The sequence below is a fragment of the Peromyscus leucopus genome, chromosome 16_21, assembly GCF_004664715.2.
Source record: "Peromyscus leucopus breed LL Stock chromosome 16_21, UCI_PerLeu_2.1, whole genome shotgun sequence".
NCBI classification, from domain to species: Eukaryota; Metazoa; Chordata; class Mammalia; order Rodentia; family Cricetidae; genus Peromyscus; species Peromyscus leucopus.
This window is the reverse complement of record NC_051084.1, coordinates 38,421,928-38,445,242: the sequence shown is the minus strand read 5'-3', so window position 1 is coordinate 38,445,242 and position 23,315 is coordinate 38,421,928. Positions and strand designations below refer to the sequence as shown.

General features: G+C 44.7%; 1 protein-coding gene across 1 annotated transcript in view; it reads right to left on the bottom strand.

The window, feature by feature from the left end:
- Vwa3b (von Willebrand factor A domain containing 3B) overlaps nt 1-23,315 on the bottom strand; it is a 188,014-nt gene that overhangs the window by 78,304 nt on the left and 86,395 nt on the right. Inside the window, exons 9-12 of the mRNA XM_037199794.1 lie at nt 18,851-19,041; nt 12,074-12,228; nt 6,549-6,687; nt 5,371-5,502 (exon numbers count right to left, since the gene is read on the bottom strand). Coding sequence (XP_037055689.1) covers nt 5,371-5,502; nt 6,549-6,687; nt 12,074-12,228; nt 18,851-19,041 — 617 coding nt within the window. The remainder of the gene's footprint in view (nt 1-5,370; nt 5,503-6,548; nt 6,688-12,073; nt 12,229-18,850; nt 19,042-23,315) is intronic.

Here is a 23,315-nt window from a genome sequence, read left to right as displayed (position 1 = left end):
TGTGCCCGTGATGCAGGGCGTAGGCTGCATGACTGAGTGGATAGCTAAAGACGCCTCAAGGTAGAGCTAGATCAGAAGACAACTAAAAGATGAATGGATGAGCAGGTAATAGAGACTACAGTGGGAGGCCCCATTTCCTGTGTTGTTCAGGACTGGACAAGGAAGTTTATTGCTGTAGCATCCACATGAGGCACAATGTTATAAAAGTGGTAGCAGCGCTGAAGATAATAAAAACATCCGCTGAGTAAATCTACTGTGTATATCCCGGGCTAAGCAGGTACTGTTCCTGCATTTTTACCCTATGGAATAAGGAGACTCAGACTCAGCAAATTCGACTCCTGTGTCCCCCCGGAAGGTCACCCACCAGCCGCCGGCAGCCCAGGGATTTGCCTTGCACCCCTGTGAGGGCACCGTGCAGGAACTGAATGAGAGTCCCAACAGCTCGGCAGGGGGAGGGAGAGGGCTCTGAAAACCAAACTGTCCCCAGAACAAAAGCCCACAAATGTAAGCCAGATCCAACGGGCTAAACCTAAATACAGTGTCTGCTTGCTAAATGAGAAGACTTCAATGGGATTAGAGGCTCCTGACATAATAAAAATTTCCCAGAATGCAATAAAGAAAAATCACTCATCACACAAAGAACCAGAAATAGCTATTTTGTCTGAGAGAAAAGTGGTCCAACTGATGCCCTCAGAGGTCTCTGAGACAATAAAGCAGATAGATTATTAATACTGCAAGAGTTCCAGAAAAAGAGAGAGGGAAGAGTGAAGAATTTTAAAAAATATTCAAAAACAATGGCTTTAAAAAAAATCCCCAAGGGGCTAGAGAAATGGCTTGGGGCTTATAAGTGTATACTGCTCTTACAGAGAACCCAGATTTATTTTCCAGCACCCACACTGGGTGGCTCACAATCCTGTGTGACAGCTCCAGGGGATGTGATACCTCTTATTTTTGTAGGCACCTGCATTTACATGCACATTCCCACTTCATGCACACATACACACTCATAATTTAAAATAATGAAAATAAACCTTTTTTTAAAAAAAAAAATCCTCAAAATAAAATTTGCTGAAATTATAAAAACTATAATTCAAGAAGATGAGAAAACCCTCCAAAAGGTTAAAAATCTGTGAAAATCATAGCTAGATACATTGTATGTACATACATTGTATGTAAATTTCTGAAAATTAATGACAAAAAAAACCCTCCCAATGAATAGCCAAAGTGAAACAGCATATTACAGTACCCATTAAGGAATTCCGATTTGGGTGGCAGCCACTTCTCTGAAACCACAGAGACATAAGGAAGTGCCCCAACTTGTTTCAAGTGTTGAAAGAAATCAATCTCCAGTTGTAACTCACATCTGGTGAAAATATCTCCTGCGGGGCTGATGGAGAGCTATGAGACTCTATTGCCGAGTCTCATCTTTAAAGGGTGGCTAATGGAAGCTTATGACTCAAAAGAAACAATAATAGAAAATCAAACCCTGAGCTTGGAAGTCATTCCAGGAGACCATCCTTAACTCCCTGGATTTCTCAAATCATGTGTTACAGTTTAAGCAGGTTGCATACCAATAATGATTGTATACAGAAGGGCCATTGCAGTTACACTTTTAATATGTATGGAGCATAAGGGGTGTAAATTGAAATCAGGCTTGTTCACTTGAAGTCAAAATACATCAGGATCAGGAGCCGTGATACATGACAACTTTGCATACGGAAAGCCACTAGAACAAGCTTTCAGAAAACCACACAAGGTGCTACAGTAAAAAGTAAAATGAATAAGTTAAAATGGAACACTGAAAGTGCCCAAAGGACCCAGGCGAAGGCAAGAGAAAAGAATGAAACCAAGGATTCTACAATAAGCAAACAACCAAATGGTAGACATTATTAGCCTTAGATAGCAATAATACATACATATGGTCTTAATACCCCATTATTTGGCAGAGATTGGAGAACTTACAAAATCTTGACCAGATCCCTTAATGTCTACAAAAAAGCCACTTCAAATACAGCAACATGGACAAACTGGAGATAAAAGGATGAAAGTGATACACATTGTAGGTTTACTCTTTTAAGCAGGAATAGCGATGTTAACAGCACACTTTAGTTTTTTTTTTTTTGGGGGGGGGTTGGGTTGTTTTTTTGTTGTTGTTGTTGGTTTTTGTTTGCAGTTTTATTTTTGTTTTTGAGACAAGATCTTGCTAGGTGTATAAGAAGGCTTCCAACTCATCATCCTCCTGCCTCTGCCTCCTAAGTGCTGGGATGTGTATGTACTACAAAGCCTGACTCACTACATGCTTTAGAGCAGTAGGGACAAAGGGCACATTAAATAATGACAAAGGCTTCAGTCTACAAAGACAGCAACTCTAAATATATGTGCACCAAACAGCAGAGTTTCAAAATACACAAAGCAAACTTTGATGACACTGAAAAAGAAACAACAATAGAGAAATGACCAATTATGCTTATTTTCTTTAATGGTCAGCACTGTGGGAGCTACACGCTATAAATTTAAGTGTTTTACTCAATCTTTCATAACTCCTAGTAAGTTTTCAATTTTTATGAAACACTTCACAAATTTAAGAATAATTTAAATCAAGCCAAGTTTGCCTTCAGCCGTCATGGAATCAAAATTAACAACAGAAAGACAACTTGAAAATCTCCCTACACTTGGAAATCAAATAATGGGTTTTAAATAATTCATGGTTCAAAAAAAACATGAAAAATCAAAAACTTACTAAAAATTATGGAAAATTAAGTAAAACACTTAAATCCATAGAATGCAGTCCCCACCACACTGGTGGGGAAATCTGTGCCCATTAGTAGGTTATGCTGGGACAATGGAGACGCCTCCAAGGGCTAGCTTTGTTATTAACCAAAGAACCTTCAAGAGGAAGAGCAATGCCCACTCAGAGCCAGCAGAAATAAAGAAATGATCCAAGAGCAGAATCACAGAAATTCAACTGTACAGCAATACAGAAACCTAATGAAAACAGGGTGGCTGTTTAAAAAAAAAAGTCAATGTAGCCTGGATACAGTGATTCCTGCTATAATCTTGGCACTTGAGAGGCTCATGGGAAGCTGGATTTGGGCCAACCTGGGCTATACAACAAGAGATTGCCTCAGAAGAAGCCAGGCATCATGGCACACACCTATAATCCCAGCTACTTAAGAGACTGAGACAGGAAGACTGTAAATTCAAAGCCAGCCTAGGCAACTTAGCAACCCTAACCTCAAACGGAAAATATTAAAGGGCTAAGAATGAAGCTCAGTGAGACCACCTGCCTAGTATGTTCAAAGCTCTGATTCAATTCCCAGTGTCACAAAACAAAAACAAAAATCTGAAGAATGTTCTAGAAAATATCAATCAGTGTTCTTCAAGTGTTAAGATCATGTAAATCCAAGGAAGACCAAGAAGCTTTTTCCTACTGGGGGAGACTAAGGAGATACTGTAGTCGGAAATGTTTAAGTGGAAAAATCTCATGGGCTCTGATTAAACTGAACTAGCATTCTGTTAATAGTACCAATGGAAATAAAGCAGAACCCAGTTATGTTTTCACCCAATAAGATTGAATGTATAATACCTCATTAGACAACAAGCTCTCCATTAACAACACAGTTGCTCTTACTGGTGGTGTGTAAAAAGAAGAGAACATTGGTAATACTGGAAACTTAATAAGTTGAGTATGACCTTGACACTCTATCCCAGAATAAGATATCCAATTACTTAAAGATATTATCTTCTTATTCAACATACTTCCTTCCTTTCCCAGTTTACAAACAATCCCAAAAGAACTGGGAGCATCCCAGGGTCTGCCTGGGCCTGCTTTAATCAGTTAGGATTCTGGGAGCTCAGATACTGTCTGGTGTGGCTGCTGAGCGAATCTAGGACTCTACTCAAGCAGTGAGCTATTTTAAGTAACTTTTTAACAGCTCTGTCTCAGATATTTAAGTGTCTCTCAACTATCTGGAATGCCATATGGTTCTGGAGCACATTCAAACTTAAGAGAAGCTCAAGGCAAAAGAAAATTCTAGAAGAAGAACATCCTTCCCAGTAGCCTATGTGACAAGAAACAACAGCTTCCCTGATCTCCAAGAAAAATGCAGACCTGAGAAATGACTTCCCTCTCTCCCTGTATCCTCCTCCTCTTTTCTCTTCTTGCTCTCAGCCTTAGATGCTCAGACTGTACTGTCTCCAGGAGCTCATTGCTTCTGAACAAAGTTCAGTGTTAGCAACAGCTGCAGTGGCCCCTCTGAGCCTTTGAAACACTGATGGAGTGTCAGATGGGACAGATCTGAACGCCTGAGCACCCAAAATATTATCTGTTGAAATCTGTCTTCATCACGAGGCTGCAACCTGAGCCCTGAACAGATTTGGAAAGAGAGCCATCTCTTCTTGTCCAAAGGTTACACACCCACAGATCCAGCCAACTGTGGAATGAGTACCTATGCATGTGCATGGACACAGACACACAGACACACAGACACACACACACACACACACACACACACACACTCGCTCATGTACATATGCTTGAGCATTCTCGAGTGATTGCATCTGAGGCTGGAGAGGTGGCTTGCTCTGCAAATGATGAGTATCTGAGTTTGAATGCTCAGAACTCATGTAAAAGTTGGTTGCAATTGCGTGCGTCTGTAATCTCAGTGCCCCTATGGTGAGATGAAAGGCAGAGAACTCCCAGAAGCTCACAGAATAGCTACCCTGGTGGATGGAAGCAGCAAATAACAAGCCTTGTCTAAAACAAGGCGGAAGATGAGGGCCAACACACAAGGCTGTTCTCTGGTCTACACACACAAGCTCGGTGGCTCATGTATGCCTGCATTTGCATGCAAAAATCTGCATAGACACACATAACATGCATATGCATACTATATATAAATCTACACACATAAAAGGTTGTCTATTTGGACCTATACAGGCTTCCTCCCTCCCCTTCCCTCGTTCCTATTCCCTAAATGATACAGTATAACACCTGTTACTTGCACTGGGTGTTGTGAGTTGTGCAGAGATGATTTTTAGCACATGGTGGGTTTGTGTGGGCTCTCTGCAAATCTCACAGCATTTTATATTAGGGATCTGAGCATCTGTGGCTCTCATGAGATGCGGGGGAGGTCCTGGAATCAATCTCCCAGGGATACTGAGGGATGATGACTATAAATAGATGCTTATCTAAACTTTATGATACTCACTAATGACATTGGATGAATGTGACCTTTGTAGCCAAATAACGGCCCTTGTATAGACACTGCCTTTCTTGGAACTCAATCCATTTCTCAATAATGTCCATCCTATGAGTAAACTCAGTACACACGGGACATTTTCAGACTTCTCCCAGACTAGACATTTTACCTTAATGTCTCTAATCCACGACTCAGCCTGTTCCAAATTATCTTCATTGATTTCAGCAAGATTTTCCCGCCAAGCAATTGCCTGACCGTCAAACGTCACAAAATTGAATTTGCTCTTGTATCTCAGCTGTTCCTGGAAGAGACAATTATTATTTAACCATAAAACCACTCAAATGTAAGCAAAGATGAAGAGAGTCTCCAGAATATCCATTTTTAGTTCTAAAAGCTAGCTAAAAATTATGTTCAATTGAAAAAAAAAAAAACGTTTCTGCTGCAAAAAGGCATTTGAGTCAAAATTATACAGTTTGGATGTTTGGCCTCTACAGATGTTACAGATGAAAGTATAGATAGTATTATATGCCACATATGTGTATGTAAGCCATATTGTACTGTAACATTAAATACTGACTTTAATACTGATATTAATGTTAGGCTAAATAAGCATGTTAAATGCTTAAAGAAAGAAAACTCAAAATGTCATCATATTGGCCACCACCTCTTGGGAAAGGCTATTATTTGGTACAGACCTATTCGCTTGCCTTTCGTCAGCCTTCATGTCCCCCTGGCCCCTGCCCCCGCCCCCCAACCCCCGGGGAAGCTGGTTGCACGCTCTATTTTGTATTTCTTAAACAGTGTCTACTCTCAGCACAACGGACTCGTGACAGTTGTGAAACCTGGTTCCAGGTATGGAAACTGGATTTGGAAGGCAACCTGCTACCAAGAAAATGATTCGGGGGCAGCCCAGATGAGTGGGACAGAAACGGTCTCCATCACAGGCCTAACCCCTACCCATCTGCAACTTTGGGGCCAGTTCATACAGTTTCCCTAATAGACATAGGTAATTAAATTAAAAATTCAAGAGAATAAATATCTGGAAAACAATAGAGATTTCTGCGTATCATCGATTAGACACAGCTTCAGGCAGAAAGTACTGACGCACACCTCAGTGACCCAGGGGTGACGGTGACATAAAAGACCCAACAGAGGACAGGTCTGATTGCCAGGGAGCACTGAGAGTTCTAGAATGGCAAAGGGGAGCATTTCTGGACTGACTTTCTCAGGGACTCTTTAGCGCAGTGTGGTGCTGTCCACTGCCCAGAGCCACCACAGACAATGACTGTTGGAGGTGTGTCTATGAGACACCAGCCCCAGCACAAGGACGTGACCGTCCCACCCTACCTGTATGAGCCGAATGATCTTCTCCTTCACCAGGTCCAGTTTGCTCTTCATTGAGTGAGATGTGTCAATGAGGACATAGATGCAATCTCCACTCACTTTTCCAAAGAGGACTTGACTCCCATCTTGTAGCCACTTAATCCTAGACAGGAAAGAGTATCAAAGTAAACGGAGTCTATGGACAACAAGGTCATCTTCATCAGAACACAGGGCACAGAACCAGAGCTCTGCTACATTGTTTATGCCTGATCTTTGACGAATGGATTCTTTACTTTCAGGTTTTTGTTTTCTGTTATTTTGTTGTTTGTTTGTTTGTTTTTCTGTAGAAAAAAACTACATTTGAGGCTGGAGAAATGACTCAGCACTTAAGATCGCTTGCCCCTCTTACAGAGGACTCAAGTTCAGTTCCCAGCACCCACATTAGGCACTTTACACATAACTCCATCTCAGGGAGACCCAACACCCTCTTCTGGCTTTTGAAGGCACTCTCATGTGCACACACGCAAACATGCATACACACATACACACAGAAACACACACACACACACACAAGAAATCTTCTTTAAAAGAAAATTTTACATTTTGACTGGCCCTCTTATCGGGCCCCTCCACTTCCCACCACCGATTCAAGCAGACACAAAACCAAAGAAAACCAATACAGTGGAAAAATAGATGTAAAGAAAGCCATAAGCGGGGTGGAGTGGGGGTGGGGTAGGGGAGAGGCTGGCGGGAGGAGCAGGAGGAGGGATGAGAGGGGGATCTGTGTTTTGTATGTGAAATGAATTTTTAAAAATTCATATATATATTATATATATAATATATATAATGAAAGCCATTACTTCTAGTTCACTACGGTGTGGAGGCTCTCAGCTATGACTTCAGAGGACCTGAGTGCAGCTCCCTCTGGAAGCCTGTAGGGTCTGTGAGCAGGACTGAGCAACCCCGGGACCCTGAAACAACGAAGTTCTAGGTGGTTGTGCGCACAGGGCTGCTGCTGCACTCAGTACTCAGGAGCTCATCCCAGGATGCACTGAAGCTCACGGCTTCAAGAAAAGTCTTGCGGTGAGGCTTGGGAGAAGAGGACAGAGAAAATGTCTTAGGGAGTGGGGGGCAGCAAGTCTTAGGCAACTAGAATTTGTAGGGCAGATACCAAATGGCAGTTACTGTCTAGAAAGGTAGGGAGACTGTGAAGGCCATGGAGCAGCGGGTGGGAGATTCCTAATCCAGATATCTGCAGGGTAACCTAGGGATTTGGGTTAAGTGGTGATCAGGGCATGTGTGTGAAGAAATGAGAGAAGCCAAGGAGAAAAATCATCCAAAGCTCACCGGAGCTTATACACCTGAGAATAGCAGTTCATTTTCCCAGCCGTCAGAGCAAAGTGTCAAGGGGAATCCTCACAACGGTGTTTACCTTACTAGTAAAACCAAATCAACCCTAGGGTAAAGACTGTGTGGACTTGAGCTCACATAACTTAAAAAGACGACTTCAACTCAAACTGGGTCTAAGCCACTTAACACTATCACAAAATACATATAAAAATGTAGTAAAGTCTAGCATCCAACAATGTAAAAATTCAAAATGTCTGGAATCCAGAAAAAAACTAGAAAATGACTCTCAGGTGTACCTGGAAGGAGAAGAATATCCACAATCAGTAGAAAACTTGATCAACAGAAATAGAGCCCCAAGCAACCCAGATGTTAGAATTAGCAGAAAAGAAAATGGTGTTACATGGTCACTACAAATGTGTTTTGCATGTCCAGGAACAGAACCAGAAGAGAACCAGAAGGCATTAAAACAAAGATCCTAAACATTGCAGAAGAGGAAGTGGAAAGAATGTAAGAGGCAGAGAATGGAGGAGGGCACGTGAGATGCTGAGACCTGGATGGGACGTGGTGTCCTTCTCATGAACTCAGAGCAGCTGTGGTTACCTGTACAAGATCTGCATAAACCAAGTCAGTCAGGATCCCAGCATAGTTGGGGGGGGGGGGGGGGCGGGGCACTCTCCAGGCCCCAGGAGAGCACTTACTGAGGAACTATCAGCAGATGGTAGCTGTGGGGGGTAGAGAACTCCTTCTTTTTGGAGCATGTTCTCCAAGACAGGTTCCCCATGCTCCAGTGGACGGCCCCATAACCATTCACATATGGGCAGAAGAGGAGGAGGAGGAGGAGGAGAAGGAGGAAGAGAAAGAGAAGAAGGAGCAGGAGAAGACAACAACATAAAACTGGGGCAGGGATATTTTAGGAGTTACAGGTGGAATTGGAGGAGGAAATTTCTATTTCATTACATATATGTAATGGAATTCTCAAGTATAAATACAAATTATAATAAATGATAAAATTTAAAAGACCCTTAATGGGACTCCTAGAGAGATGCATCTGAAGTGAAAAGTAAATTATATAGCATTAATAGTAAGAGAGACAGCAAAAGAAAAATCAGGGAATTTTTTTAGGCATAGCAGTAAGAAACAATTTAAAGTGAAACAGAAAACTTGAAAGACAAAACTGTGTAACATACAAGAAGTGTGTCTGTAGACTCTAGAGCGTACAGGAAAGGGAGAAATAGAAAAGATATTCAAAAACGTTTCTATTTTGATGGAAACAGTATGCCTACAGATTCCAGGAGTCAAAGAACCCAACAGAAGAGAAGAGAAGAAACCACAGCAAAGTATATCGTGAATTTGATGAAACCCAGTGATTAAAAGCAGCCAGAGACGGGGAAAATTCACAGTGTATTCAGAGTCTATGAATAAAAGTCTTTTTATCATAAACCATACAGGCTAGAATACACTGAAGATTTTAAAAAGAAACAACCAATAAAAATTTCAAACTAGAATTCTATACTTAGCAAAAAGATCTTTTTTAAAAGGGGGGTAAATTAAAGGGGTTTTCACTCTAACAGGGCTAATACAATTCATCACTAACAGACTTGAACCACAGCAGATACTAACAAAGCTTTTCAGGTAGAAATGAAAGAAAGCCCAGTGGAAGTCTGGATTTATACAAAGGAGTAAAGAGTAACAGAAACAAGCAGAATTAAATACATCATGTTCTAACTCTTTGTCATGAGATGAGAACATTAGACTATTTGTACTGCCTTCTTGGGTTCATAGAAGCTGTACATATAAAGTGCATGGTAACTGGAAAAGACAGGAGGGGCGGACATTGTATATTCTTATACACAAAGAGGCATGATCTTGTCTGAAGGCAAACTGGGAGGTTAATATGTACAGCACAAATGTCAGCTAGTCACACATATCAAGACAAAACTTTAACAGACAGGGTTAATATGGCAACCATGGAGAGCAAGGGGAGTCATAAAAAGGTAACGCAAAAGCTAAAAAGTGAACAAAAAGGAGACAAGGCAGATGGAAAAATTTTACAAGATCCCAGATTTAAATCTAGCCAAGTTAATAAATATGAATCATAACAACATTGCAATCATTGTCTCCAAGAAGCCCCGTTAATTACAAGCCAGAGCTCGGCAAAGAGAAAAGGATGGGAAAAGATAAACCTTGGAGACCATAATCATCGTTAAGCTAGAGTAACTAACTATTCAGCTATCAGATTAAGTACATTTCCTAATAAGGAATTTCAGCAGAGTTGAACAGGGCATTTATATGATAAAGAAGCTGATCCACCAAGTGGATACAACAGTCTGCAACATATATGCACCAACTAACAGAGTTTCGAAGTCTTAAGGAAAAGCTGATAGATCTGAAAGAACCACACAGAAACGACTCAGTGATTTCGACAATTTTCTCAATAATTTAAAGAACAACTAAAGAGGAAATCAGTAAGCATGGATGACTAGCACGATGCTTCCAACAAAATGAAACTTATAAATGCAACTGACATGCATAGCACACTTTCCAAGGAAAGTTGATGCTTTCCGAGTCCTATGCCCCAAAACCTTTCCACAGAGAAGAAAACTCCAGGCTTCAGTGGGGTGTTACTGGTGAATTCTGCCAAACATACAAGGTAGAGATGGTGCCAATTCTCAGGGTTCTGCAGAAAATAGAAAAGAGCTTCTGCCCACTCTTGACACCAGGAAGGCAAGGGACAAAGGGACCCAGAGGGGGGAGTGCACTGTAAGCAGCATGTCCCCTACAAGACTGGAAACACAAACCAGTCAGCTCTGAAGCCATAGCAGGAAGACTCTGGACCCAGGGCCAGCTTCCTGTGAGTAATCCATCACCATGTGGCTTTTGAGATGCTGGGGCTCTGGGTATAAACACTGGGCAGTTGGGAATCTGCTCATATGGCTTTGTAATAAAAACGGCATGAGGATGGAGGGGAGATTCATCTTCAAATGGCTGTACAAGGCTGCCACTGGCTTAAACCTATTAGAGTCAGCATCTGGCATAATCCACAGAGCAGATTTACAAATGTCATCACCATTCCCACTTCATAATCAAGGAAACAGATGCAAAAAGACATTAACTAACTTGCCCAGGATATTAACTAATTTGCCCAGGGCCTAATAGCAAGTGATAGAGCTGGGATTTTCATCGTTTTTTAATTTCTTATTTTTCCAGCTCACTGAGACCTCAGGCCGATACCCCCAAATGAATTTCATCTCCACGGTCTAAAGCTGTCCCCTGACACCTGAAACCTGAGGGTGTTAATTTAAACCATCCACATGGAGTCAACCCTGAGGTCATGGTATCAGTACACCATACTCAGGAGCAGAACAGATTATAAAAGAACACAGCAGGATAAAGACAGCTAGGAGACTATGTATTCTCATTGTTTTCTAATATATATATATATATATATATATATATATATATATATATATATATATATCATCTGATTATTTTCCAATATGTCACATCTACATAAGAGTTGCCTTGAGATGAAATAGTTCTATAAGGGAGCAGAGATGCCATATAGTCTGCAGTATACCCATGGCCCGCAAAACCCACCAAAGCACAGACAAGTATCTCTTAATCTCTTAATAGCCATTACTTCAAAATTGCTCCTTTGGAAGCTGAGGAGAAGGTTCCATTGACAAAGTGCCTGTCACAAAAGTGTGAAGACCTCAGCTCCAATCCCCAGCACCCACATAAAAGCCAGGTATAGTGATGCGTGTCTGTAACCCCAGTCCTGGGGAGACAGAGACAGGTAGCTCTCTGGAGGACATTAGCCAGCCAGCCTCACTAATCACCGAGCTCCAGGTTCCATGGGAGACCTTGTCTCAAATATCAAGATGGAGAGCACCTGAGGAAGATATTAGACACCAACCTCTGTCAGCTTCCATATGCAAACACACCCCGAATACACACTGTGCATACACACCACGTATATGCACCATGCATACGCACCACCCATACACACAATAACACCTCCCTGATCTGTTTCTGATGAAATCTGAGTACCGGTATTTCCATTTGGTTAATAATGTCATCAATAAACTATCAGGTGGAAACATTTGACAATGACGTCTATTGGCCACTTGACTTCATTGAGCTCATCCAATATTTCACGAGCAACTAGATCACTAGGGACCACATCCAAACATACCAACCTCCTTTGGATCCTGGCCAGGGCTATGTGAACTCTCTCACTGTACCATTTGCACTTCTCCTTGGTAATGCTGACATGGACCAAGGTCCCATCCTTCCAGGGGACGTGGATGAATCTGCTGCAGTATTTGGCATGAACTGTCTTCCTATTGGTGTCCTAAGGAAAGGACAAAGTCATGGGCTAGAGCAGGTTCTTAGAAACAAATAATAATAATAATAATAATAATAATAATAATAATAATAAAACACAGCTCCTCACATGGGCCCACAAAATAACTAAAAACTGAATAAAATCGGATCATCTCTGGCTCCATTTTGTATCTGTCTCTGACTCCATCACCTGATGAATCTGCACATTGACATGCTAATATCCGAAGGAGTGCCTGAGTATCACATAATAATGGCTAACATTGCACCTTCCTGCAAGAATAAGGACCAATAAGAGCAACTGAAACATCTTACTGTGCACTGTCCTGTTCCAGATCTGCCCCCCTCCCCGACACACACACACACACCAATAACCCGGAAAAGAAAGGAGCCTCAAGGTGTACAGTAACCCTGCAATTACTCTGGATTCCAGGAACAGCAGAGCCTCAGAGACACAGGACTCTATAATGAGATGCCCCACCCCCACAGCAGCAGTAACCATCCCACAGGAACCAGACCACACCTCTCAACGACGACAGTAACAACTTCAAACCTCACAGAACCAGAACTGAGACCAGATCAACCCGATCAAGCTTGCCTGGGGCCCCTGAAGTGTACAACCCTTTTCTTTCTACCCCAGTTCTTCCTGTGTGAACCCTACAATTCAATTCAGCACCCCAAAGACAGACGTTGGGGTCCATGAACCCCTTTGTCCATACTTTGCAATGTGACCGGAAGCCACGTTGATGAAATCTTTCTCTGCCGTTCACCGCCGCCTCTCTAACTGGGGTATTGGGATATGGGTGAGCCTGCTCTGTGGGGAATCCCAGGGCTTGCGCTTGGGGCTAAAACTCTAATGAAACAACCACTCAGAAACGGTGTAAGGAAAAAATAGCCAGGCGGCATGCCCATCTCTGCTTTATTTGTACACCTCTTGGCACCCATCTCCACAGGGAGGCCATTCGCTTCTAAACTCAGCGGGCATGTTCAGGTGCCTGCTCCACAGACAGCCCTGTGATGGAGGTCATGGACAAGGTCAGAGGTACACATGTGATCCCATTTGTGTCTCAGAGAAGCCAGTGATTCCTGCAAGGGGAGGGGAAGAGAGGGGGAAGGGGAGAAGAAGGAAGGAAGAGGGAAGGGAGATAAGAAAAGGAGAGGGGAGGGGAGGGAGGGGAGAGGAGGGAGGGGATGGGAGGGGAGTGAGAGAAGCAAGGAAGAGGGAAAGGAGGTGAGGACAGAGGGGAGGGGAGGGGAGGGAAGAGAGAGGGGAAGGGAGGGAATGAGAGGAGAGGAGGGAGGGGAAACTGTGGTCAGCATGTAAAATAAAGGGGAAAATGTTAATAAAAAAATAAAATCAGATTTAAAAAAAAGACTTGATCCCTGAATTTAAAAAATTCATATATCCCAGCTTTCATGGAGAAGTGGAGATTTTGCATAATCAGTAGATTCTAGAGCACATAGGAAGGGAACTGTAGAGCTGGAGAAAGAGAATGGATCACAGTCTTTGCAAGAGTTGACTTCTAAGGAGGAACAGAATGAAGCAAATGAGGCACAGGGAGAGGCCAACACCAGTAGCTGTCACTCTGAGGGGATGGGAGCCCGTGCACAGCAGGAAAAGGCCATCAGATGCAGGTGTGCGATCCAATGTCCTACAGGAGCCTGGGGAGAGGGCTCAGTGGGAAACATGCCTCCTGAACAGGATGAGGAAGACCTGAGTTCAGATCCTCAGCACTCATGACAGTAGCTGGGCCTGGCTATACACGTAACCACAGTGCTGGCTGGCAGAGAGTGACAGAGACAGACACTGGCCAGCCAGCCTAGCCCAATCAATGAGCTTCTGGTCCGGTAAGAGACCGTTTCTCAAAAGAAGAAATAAGATAGAGAAGAGCACACGCCATTGACCTCTGACTCCCCCCACCACATACATGCATGCACGCATGCATGCATGCATATGCTCACAACATACACATACATCACACACACACACACACACACACACACACACACACAGAGTCCTAAAATGCATGCTTATAAGCTGATGGAAAGCTCTAGAAGGGCAACACTGAGGGTATAAAGTAAAAGAAGGAAAATGAATGAGTGAGTGAAAGATGAATCCATACATGGAGAGTGTTCAATAGGAGCAAGGTCAATTCTTCCTGGGGACAGAAGCCTTCATCCAAAGTGAAACTGAGCCTCATGGCTGAGTGCTTGCCTCCAGATTTCTCTAGCACAGTCAGCTGCCATTCACAAGAAACGGCACAAAGTTGGGTTTAAATAGCTGTGGGATTGATTGTGCTGGATACATGAAATAATCTAAGATGGGAACAAGTTATGAGGATGTGTGGGAAGGGTGGCAGGGATAATAACCCGCAGACCCCACTGAGGCCGACGGAATGGTGGCAGTCACGCCACGGAGGAAATGCCTGAGAAAAGTAATCTAAGTGGTTTGGTTAGAACGCATCGTGTGGGCTATGTCTGCAGTTCTTCCTAATAACAAGGTCAAGGGCGTACCTACGGCAGGGAGGGGAGTGATGGGGTGGAGGAGGAGGAGGAGGAGGAAGTCGTTAGAAGAGGGGATAGAGAAATGAAAGACCAAGAGTGTCAGAAGGGTCATCCATACGGGACTGTCATCCTGAAGAGTGAAAGCAGGGCTTGCAGTCAGCGGTGGCAAGGAAGACACTCATCTTCAAGGACTGGAGCGGGTGAGGTGGGCTCAGCACAGCTCCAAGGAGAGGCTGCGACAGTCTGGTGACGGGGTAAGAACAGTCGGGAAGCAGCCAGAGGAGGAAAAGTCAACGGGTCCAAGAGAGAGCCCAGCCTCTGCTTCGGAGGATAAGAATTCAAGGGTCACAGAGGGACAGGAACCGGGAAGGTCAGTGGTGAGCACAGAGTCTATCAGCGACACGCTGCCAAGGGGAGTGGCTGGCGAAGGGAGCTGTCCTCTGCCACGAAGCCGCGTGGAGGCAGGCTAGCAGGCAGCGGCATGATAGAAGGAGATGGCAACATGGCAGCCCAGATGATCCCATTCACACCGGTCCCCACCTGCCACAAGAGAATATCCTACCAGCCGGGAGGCCCAGCAACTTCATCCCCCTCCAGGGTAAAACTGAGAGCACTGATCCTCACCACTGACCTTCCTGGTTCCTGTCCCTCTGTGACTTTTGAATTCTTTCTTATCCTCCACAGCAGAGGCTGGGCTCTCTCTTGGACCCATTGGCTTTTTCTCCTCCTGCTGCTTCCTAAAGTATCTTGATGACACAGAGCGCAGAGCATTCCCAGTGCTGATTCTCTACCTCTAACATCAATATCTGTGAGAGAGAAAAGACCACGTCTACAGGGCATCTCCTAACTGCTCGGCTCTGTTCTCAGGTTGCACCCGACAATGCCCAGTTTAAAGACATAAAGGAGGAAGCTCCAGGCAGCGAAATGATCCCCGCCTCTTCATCCAGCTTGGAAACCCTACACAGCAAGATCTTCCTAGTCATAAATTTCTCAGATGTAGAGAACTACACCACATCTAAACCAGTGGTTATATAGATAATCATACAGGGGATTTACCCCCTGGCTGCCAGGGAACCCTAAAGGATCTACTCGTTTTACAGCCACAGTGTCTCCCTACTAAATGCATGGCACAACCTTAGGAGTAACCCAATTTGGGGACTATGGTCTGAAAATATGAAGAAGCAATGTTTTCCCCCCACTATCTATGGAAGAGAATAGTTAGCATAATTCTCAACCCTCACCATGTCATTATGCATTAGCACAAGAAATATGAGCAAAGCCCCCTATTTATAAGCCACATTCTTCGATCTGGTCCTTACATTTTCATCGAGACTGATAAGAAGGGAGGGAAAGTTCAGCATTAGAGCTGGCCCAGGGCACGCCATATTGCCACATCAGGCTATGTCAAAATCGACAAGGAATAATGCTTTTAAATACCCGGGACTGAATATTTTCTGAGTGGAAATTTAGTTACGGATGACTTCCTGAACATGACTGAATGATGTCTACAAAGCTAGAAAACTGTGCTCGGGAGGAAAGCCACTAATGAGATTTCCCCTGTGCTGCGGCAATTACTCTGCCTCCTAGGATACGCCAGGAAGCAAGCTTTTCGTCAATGCTGCGTTTTTTCTAATTCAATTTATATATTTTCCTCCTGCGGCCCACTGTAAACATGCAGGGGTAAGGAGGTAAAAGCACAACATGGCGGGACCTGAACTGAACCGCTACAAGAAAACAGCCTGACTGGGGGTGGAGATAAGGGGGGTGGGGGAATGGGGGTGGGGGATGGAGGGTGGGGGATGGAGGGTGGGGGCAGGCAAGGAGCTGGGTGGTCAGCCAGAGTAGCGATACATCAGAGCATGCAAGGTCCTCTCTGTTGGAACTACAAGCCTCTCAGTAATGGCCTTGACCCTGAATCACAGCCTTTAAGAATAAACACATCAAGTGACACAGTATTTGAGCAGGGCCTTGATCCTCTCATGTCCTCCATTTCCAAAATGCACTGCATGCATGCATGCATGCATGTGCGCACGCACGCGCACACACACACACACACACACACACACACACACACACACACACTGTTTTTCTGCTTTATACTGTGACATTGCTTAGTCTCTCAGGGCGTATCAACAGTTGATTCTGAGTATTTTGGTCCCTGCTCCACACATGCACGTGACTATTTCTCAATGTGCAGGCGTTGGTCCACCACCTGGGTGTTTGCTATGGTTTGTCCCCACCATGTTGAGCATTAGTCCCCAAGATGGTAGTGCCGGCAGGAGGTGCCTTTAAAAGGTGATTAACAGACACTCAATTATTTCTGTAGGCATGAGTTAGATGTCTCAGAACTAGCTACCCAAAGAGTGAACTGTTGCAAAGTCGGTCAGCCTGCCTGCCTCTGTCATTTCTCTTGTGGCTATCACAAGATACCCGACAAACCCAAGTTAAGGGAGGAAGGGAGGGTTTGTTTTGGCCCGTGGTTTGAGGGTACAGTCTGTCATGGTGGCGAGGCCTTGGCAGCAGGAGTTTGAGGTGGTTGCTCACATCTCATCTGCAGTCAGGGAACAGAGAGAGACGGATGCTGGTGCTCAGCTCACTTTCTCCTTTTTACTCAGTCTAGAACCCCAAGCCGTGGACTGGTGCTGCCCACATTTAGGATGGCTTTGTTCACATGTCGAGCAGCAGGCTTTCCCAGCCCTCCTAACCCAGTCTAGAAACTCCCTTATAGATAAACCCTAAGCTTTTTCTTCTTGGCGATTCTAAATGAAGTTGAAAACCAACATCAGTCATTGCTGATCACACCTACCTCCCCTCTCTTCTCCCCACCCCTGCCCTCTCTCTGAGCTCTTCTACCCATGCCTGCTTTCCTTCTTTTCCACAGTGAGTTGACACAGCATGAGGTCCACACCGGGAACTGAGCAGATGCTACGCCATACTCTTTGACCTCTGGAACTGTGAGCTAAATAAACATCCTTTCTTTGTAAATTTCCCAGCCTCAGATATTTTGTTATGGTAACACAAAAATGGGCCAGCTAGGACATAAGTAATGTAAAATCCTGCCCCCACCTCAGACCTAATGACTCAAATGCATGATGTGAGAGCTTAGAAATCATTCACACTGAGAATAATTTGGTCGTTGGGAGCCGGAGTCAGACACTGTGAGAAGCTGCATCCCCAGGGACCCCATTTGGTACAATGGAATTAGATCTTTCAGAGCTTGAAACATACTCATCTGGTGCTATGAGTCTTTGGAGAATCTGATTTTATGTTTACTGGAAATCCACTATATACTGGCAGGTGCTCACTGGAGTAATGCATCTTCAAGATGCTTGAAATTCAAGAGGACCACAGAGATGCCTGGTTCTTCACATACTCACTGGCTGTTTCTCCTTCCCATTCAACATGGGGGAACAAAGAGCCTCTCATCTGACATAATATTGAACAATCCAGGCACTTATAAGACTTGAACTTCTATTGGCCCAGCTGGTAGCTTGGGTATAATTCACTTATATCTGCTGCTATAGCTCAAAAACTTGAGTATGTCTCTAAAAGTGTCTGTGGTGTAGGGCCCCTGTGTGGCAGTTCTGGGAGGTGGGGAAGCCCTAAGAGGTAAGGTCTGCTAGAAGATCATGGGGGACTGCTGGTGACAGGAAGTGAGAGCTGGTCTTGCAGAGTGAGAGCTCAGGTCGCTACATGATGATGTCATCGGCACATCAGCCTTCTGCCCATGGCTATTTCTCTTTCTGCTTCTCTGTGACAGAGCTGGAGCTAGGGGACCGCATCCGAGGCTAAACAGTTGGTACCTACCTGGTAATAGGACTCCACACACGTGAGCTAAATATAAGTATTCCTTCATAAAACATCTAGCATCAGGCATTTTGTTTTGGCCACTCAAAACAGACTAAGCCATGCAGAAGCCATGCCCCAGCCTTGACAACTCTCATGGGTACCATTTAGAGAAGGTGGAAAATGAAGGGACATCTGTCTCATGGAAACCCTAGACGACTCCCTCCCCTGCCACCTTTCAATGTGGTCTTTCCCTTGGCATCTGATCCAAGGAAGGCTTCACACACTCCTTGCCCCCAGGCACCAAGAGAAGACCCACAGCCCCGGCAGCTTTCACCTACCGCGCTGGTCTGCACAGATTCATCTTCTGGCTTGCCTTTTATATCAACAACTCCATCAGCATGGCGGAAGGAGCAGTCAGCAATGACATCATAAAAGGTCAGCTTCTGAGCCTTCAAGCCATATTTCTGGAGCCACTTCTGAGAATCCCATGTGTCTTCTCTGTTTTCCTTACTCTCAAGAGACGTTGATCCTGGAATCACAGTTCATCAGCTACTCATATTGCATGACCAGTTCCTCCAACACTCCCAACCTCCTATTTACCAGTCTGGAACATTCCTGCTGCCAGACCATAGAGCCCACGTATCTCTTCAGGAAGTATACTGCAGTAAGACTTTTATTTTTCACCTCATTTCCTCCTCTATGTGTGTGGACTGGCCTTACACCAGAATGGCTCTGGCTGAGCGACCAGGGTCATGTGTCAAGAAAGCACCAAATACAGGGTCAGAAACTCTGGGTTCAAGTCCGGGCTGGGACATCTACTATCTTAGGCAAGCGGCTCAAATGTGATTCACCCATTTGACTATTCTGAACTCAAGCAAATATCTTCACCTGCAGACAGAAGATGGTATTTTCTTGGTCTTCTTGGAGAATCTGATTTTATATTTATTGGAAATGCATTCTATGCTGCTAGGCCACTGACATAATGCATCCATTCTATTCAGTATGGGAGAAGGGTGGGCTTTTCATTTGACAAACTGTTAACTAATCCAGGGACTTCTAATGCCTGATTTCTATAGACCCAATTCATGACTTAGGTATAACTCATGTAAAACTAGTGATATGATTTAGAAATGTTTTGAGAGCAGATCCAAAAGTTTATATGGTAGATATTGGTCCCCAATGTGGCAACGGGGCCCAGATAAGTATGGCTTCTCATAAGCAGTTCTCAATATCAGTGGTTTCTAAACTCCAGCAGCATGCAGGCGAGTCAGGAGGTCTGAGATAGAGACTAAGATTTTGAATCAGTTGTGTCTTAGTCACATGAATGTGCGTTGCAAAAAAAGGGGTTAAAAGAAGGATGTCCATGCAGCCTGTAGGCTGGCAAGGTCAGGCAGCATGCAAAGGTTGGTAGGCTGACTCCCGTGAAGCTCCTTTGGTGAATTTAATCCCTGTTTAGAGTGTGGCCCTCAGCTCTGTGGGCTCAGAAACCGCATCTGTCAGCTGAAGTATCTGGAGCTATATCTAGAATGACTTGTATCGTATCATGTCGTATCATATCATATCGTATCGTCTCACAGGGTATAGCCCAGAAGGCTAGCTATCCAGCAGCTTTAGATATATTCTCCTCTGGTGCCTTCCAGAGACTATCAGTACCACTGTATCCCGTACCCAGGAAGGACTGGTTCAAGGACCGCACTGTGAGTACCTCGATCAGAGGCTGCTCAAACTCCTCGTGATGATGTAGTGTTTGCACAAAACCTACCCACTTGCTCCTGTACACTTCAGATCATCTCTAGATCACACATAACACCAGACACAAGGCAATGCTTGTAAACAGTTGCCATACTGTACTGTTTAAGAAACAATGACAAAACCCTGCACATTGCTGGTACAGTGGCTTTTTCAAAAGGATATTTTTGATTCATTTTTTTTAATTGGGTCAGTCCTCAGAGCCTGAAACTACAAGGCATTGACTGTCATTAAAAGCTGCTCTGGGGATTTGTCCTCTTTTGTTTTCTGTTGCTGTGACAAACACTGAACTAACAGAAAGGGTTCATTTCCGCTTACCGTTTCTAGTCCATCATCTAGAGAAGCCAAAGCAGGAACCCAAGGCAGGAACTGAAGAAGAGGCCACAGAGGAATGTTGCTTCCAAGACTCACTCACCTTGCTTTCTTAGACAACCCAGGCCCATCTGCCCAGGGGACGGCACCGCCCACAGTGGGCTGGACCCTCCCGCATCAATCATTAATCGAGAAAATGCCCACAGACAAGCCCACAGATAGTTCTGGTGGAGGCAACTCCTTTTTTGAGGCTCTCCTTTCCCAGGTAACTATAGGTTGTATCCAGTTGACAAAAGCTAGCCAAGACAGGGTTAGAGAGATGGCTCAGTGGTTAATAACATGTACTGTTGTTGCAGAGGGCCCAAATGTGGTTCCCAACACCTGCATCGGGCAGTCACATCTGCCTGTAACTCCAGCTCTGAAGAAGCCAATGTCCTCTTCTGGCCTTTGAGGGCACCTACACATACACACACACACACACACACACACACACACACACACACACACACAAACACACACAAATTTTTTTTAATAGAAATAAATCTTTAGATGAAAGATTAAATTACTGCCAGCCTCCCCACATTTAAGGGGCTATATAATTAGACTAGGACCCAGGGAAATAAAACAGCTTGCAGTCAATGAGTCCTCAATAATATGTAAAGAGGCTGCCCATGCGCATGCCAGATGAGCTGTGTCCTCGGAGCTCTGTACAGCGCCGTGACGGAACTCACTCTGACACCTACTGGAGTTGGAACTGATCAAAGCTGGCTTCTGCTTTCGAACTGGAAGCCAATGTGGCATCCAAAGCCCCTCTGAGCACCATCCTGAGTGCCAGCCATTGGCTTCCATGCAAACCACAGTGTCCTCCTACCCTTCTCAAGCAGTTCGAATCAGATGCCTCCCAGAGCTCCCAGCCCCTTGAGCTTCCTTTGAGAGAGCTCCTGGCACCATGGAGACATAGCTGCCTTTTTTTTTGGGGGGGGGGTGGCAGGGAGATCAGCCTCCTTGGAGAAACCTTCCTATGACTTCTTCAGTCATTGTTAATTACTCTCTGCATCTTGGGCTCCTCTTTATTCCCTCGTTATGTAGCTGGTTCCATTCTTCCTTTTCCCTGTTCAGTCGGGGCAGTGGGAAATAATTTTTTCATTCAATGATTTCCATAGCAACACATATACTTTTGCATATCTGTTTCAGGGGCTGCCTTCTTAGAAAAAGATGAAGGCCCTTCATTGAGCATAAGTCCAAACGTAGGGGAGAGAGAACTTCCTGGGAGCCATATAAACCAATCCTAGTAAGGGTTTTTAAAGAGTCCAGGATGAACCTTCACCTTCCAGCTGGACCAAGGGTACAGCCACTTAAGGGCAGGAGTCGGGCTTCCAATTACCGTCTGAAAGGGGGGTGAAGACCCCTTCAAACCTGAGTTTCCTAAAGGAAATCAGAGGCAGCCCAGCAACCAAGGCAGAGAGCTCAGGCGTGCCAAGCTGGAGCTATGAGGGGAAAGTGAAGTATTTTTCATATTCATTCATTGCTAATTACAGCAATTAGTGGCTGAGCCTTGTTAGCCTGAGAAGGGGAAGGAGAAGGCCATCATCTGTTCATTAGCATCGCTCACTAAAGGATCCTTTTCCAATTCTCCTGCAGTTATTTTAATTAAGAGTGCCGCATGAATTCACACCTTCAGAGCCTTCGCTTACTGCAGAGGTGTGAGCTCCCAGGGATGCTGATCACACGGCCCGCATCCACATGACAGTTTGCTAACGATGTTCTCGGTGTTTTGTGCAAGGGAAGCAGACTGGAGCACATCCATGCTGCAGAATTGACTTGCCTGGTCCTCTCCTTCCTACTGATCAGTCTTAAATTTTTTTTTTTTTTTCAGGCTTGAAGCCATCTGAATAATGCTTTTGAAGAAAAAAAAAATCATGGTCTAACCAGGGAAACAATCAAAATGATAGCGGGTATGGCTTATCAGTACTCCACCCTTTGACACTCATACACCTACCCTCAAAGACAAATCCTTAAGGGGTACCATCAAGGATTTACTACCCTCCTCCCCCACACTGCTCCCTCTACCCTCCTCCACTGAAAGCTACTCAACTGCCACATCATTCCTGCTGTGCCAGGTCCCGGTGCTGTCAGTGACTGAATGCGCTCAATTTCTGGAGATAACATTAATCTGATGATTCTCGCAGTGAACGCCACATGCTCTACCCCCCCCCATCGTTCCCCCTCCCCTCCCCCCACTGAGTGCCAATTGCTGCTACTCAGAAAGAGGGCTCCTTAGGCAAAAAGCTGGGGAACCTTAAAAACTTGGGGATTAATGATGACTTTATTTCCAGCCTTTTCTTCAGAGCATGGGCAAGGGGGGGCTCACCACAACCAGGATTCCCAATCCTGCTATTTGGGAATCTGAAGCTATTTGGTTCCAGAGTCTTTCTGTCCAGGGAATTATGCGGGGGCGAGTGGGGGGGAGGCTTGTGATCTACAGACCAGAGCCTGATGCACACTGGAAGGGAGGGAGGGAAGAGAACTGAGCACAGCTGGGAACTGAGGGAGATGGACAGGACTCTAAGAAATTCCAACCCCTCCTGCTGGGTGACTCCCTCAGGAGCTGCAGTCCTTTGGTTGAAGGTGATGAAGCCTGCTTTGGGTGGAAGCCAGGGGACAGGTGGGGACAGTATGGAAGGAGGCAGAGGTCCACCTCTGAGCAGTTACACACATTTCTGTGCTTGTCTGATACATTCT